The sequence below is a fragment of the Nanorana parkeri genome, unplaced genomic scaffold (genome assembly GCF_000935625.1).
Source record: "Nanorana parkeri isolate BGI_ZX_2015 unplaced genomic scaffold, ASM93562v1 scaffold2092, whole genome shotgun sequence".
NCBI classification, from domain to species: domain Eukaryota; kingdom Metazoa; phylum Chordata; class Amphibia; order Anura; family Dicroglossidae; genus Nanorana; species Nanorana parkeri.
In genome coordinates, this window is record NW_017308360.1 from 67,502 (window position 1) to 68,350 (window position 849).

The window sequence follows — 849 nt, forward strand, 5'->3', positions numbered from 1 at the left end:
CCGGCAGGCAGATCATGGCTGAATGTTCATCACGTACCTGGGTGATGTCATCGATGGGCGCCTCTGCTTCTTTATCCATGGCTGGTGGGAGGGGCCGGCAGGCAGATCATGGCTGGTGGGAGGGGCCAGAAGGGTGCTGTATATAGCTTCCTGAAACCATCACAGCATCCTGCCTCAGTACCCTCAGTCTTGATGCAAGCAGTGGGAGGAGTTATGCAAATATCAAAATGCCTTGACGGGTGGATGCCAATCTAGAGCAGTGGGCGTTCCCAAGCAGGCTGTATTTGCATAAAGACCACCCACATGTGACGCTGAGCCTCCATGATTGATGGAACTGAAGTCCAATGAATGAAAGGCACAGTCTGGCTGGGGAGGAAATGGCTGGATGATGCTGGGTGTCCTCCAGCCAGGAAATGAGGAGGGCTCTATCTGACTGGCTGCGTCATCTCCCTCCGTGTCCTCTCATTGCAGATCCGAGGTTCAGATAAGTGCAACGTCCGCGAGCTGCACATCGCCTATCGGTACGGGGAGCACTACGACAGCGTGCGGCACATCAATGATAACGCCGAGACGCCGTCCAACCTGCAGACCGAGGTGAAGTCACGCCGAAAAGGGAATTTGGTGGATCTGGGACATCATTACTCTCCGGCCCCCTTCACATGAGCGTGTCGGGAGAGGATACGTCAACAGACCCCCTTCTGATCAGAGCGGCACGGCTCGGGTGACCCCATGCGTGTCAATGGGGACCCCATGCGTGTCAATGGGGACCCCATGCGTGTCAATGGGGACCCCATGCGTGTCAATGGGGACCCCATGCGTGTCAATGGGGACCCCGGAGGTGCCAATGGG

The 849-nt window shown here is 56.9% G+C and overlaps 1 protein-coding gene across 1 annotated transcript in view; it reads left to right on the forward strand.

The window, feature by feature from the left end:
• OTUD3 (OTU deubiquitinase 3) overlaps positions 1-849 on the forward strand; it is a 6,778-nt gene that overhangs the window by 1,742 nt on the left and 4,187 nt on the right. The window contains exon 4 of the mRNA XM_018572646.1: positions 472-594. Within this exon, the coding sequence (XP_018428148.1) occupies positions 472-594 (123 nt within the window). The remainder of the gene's footprint in view (positions 1-471; positions 595-849) is intronic.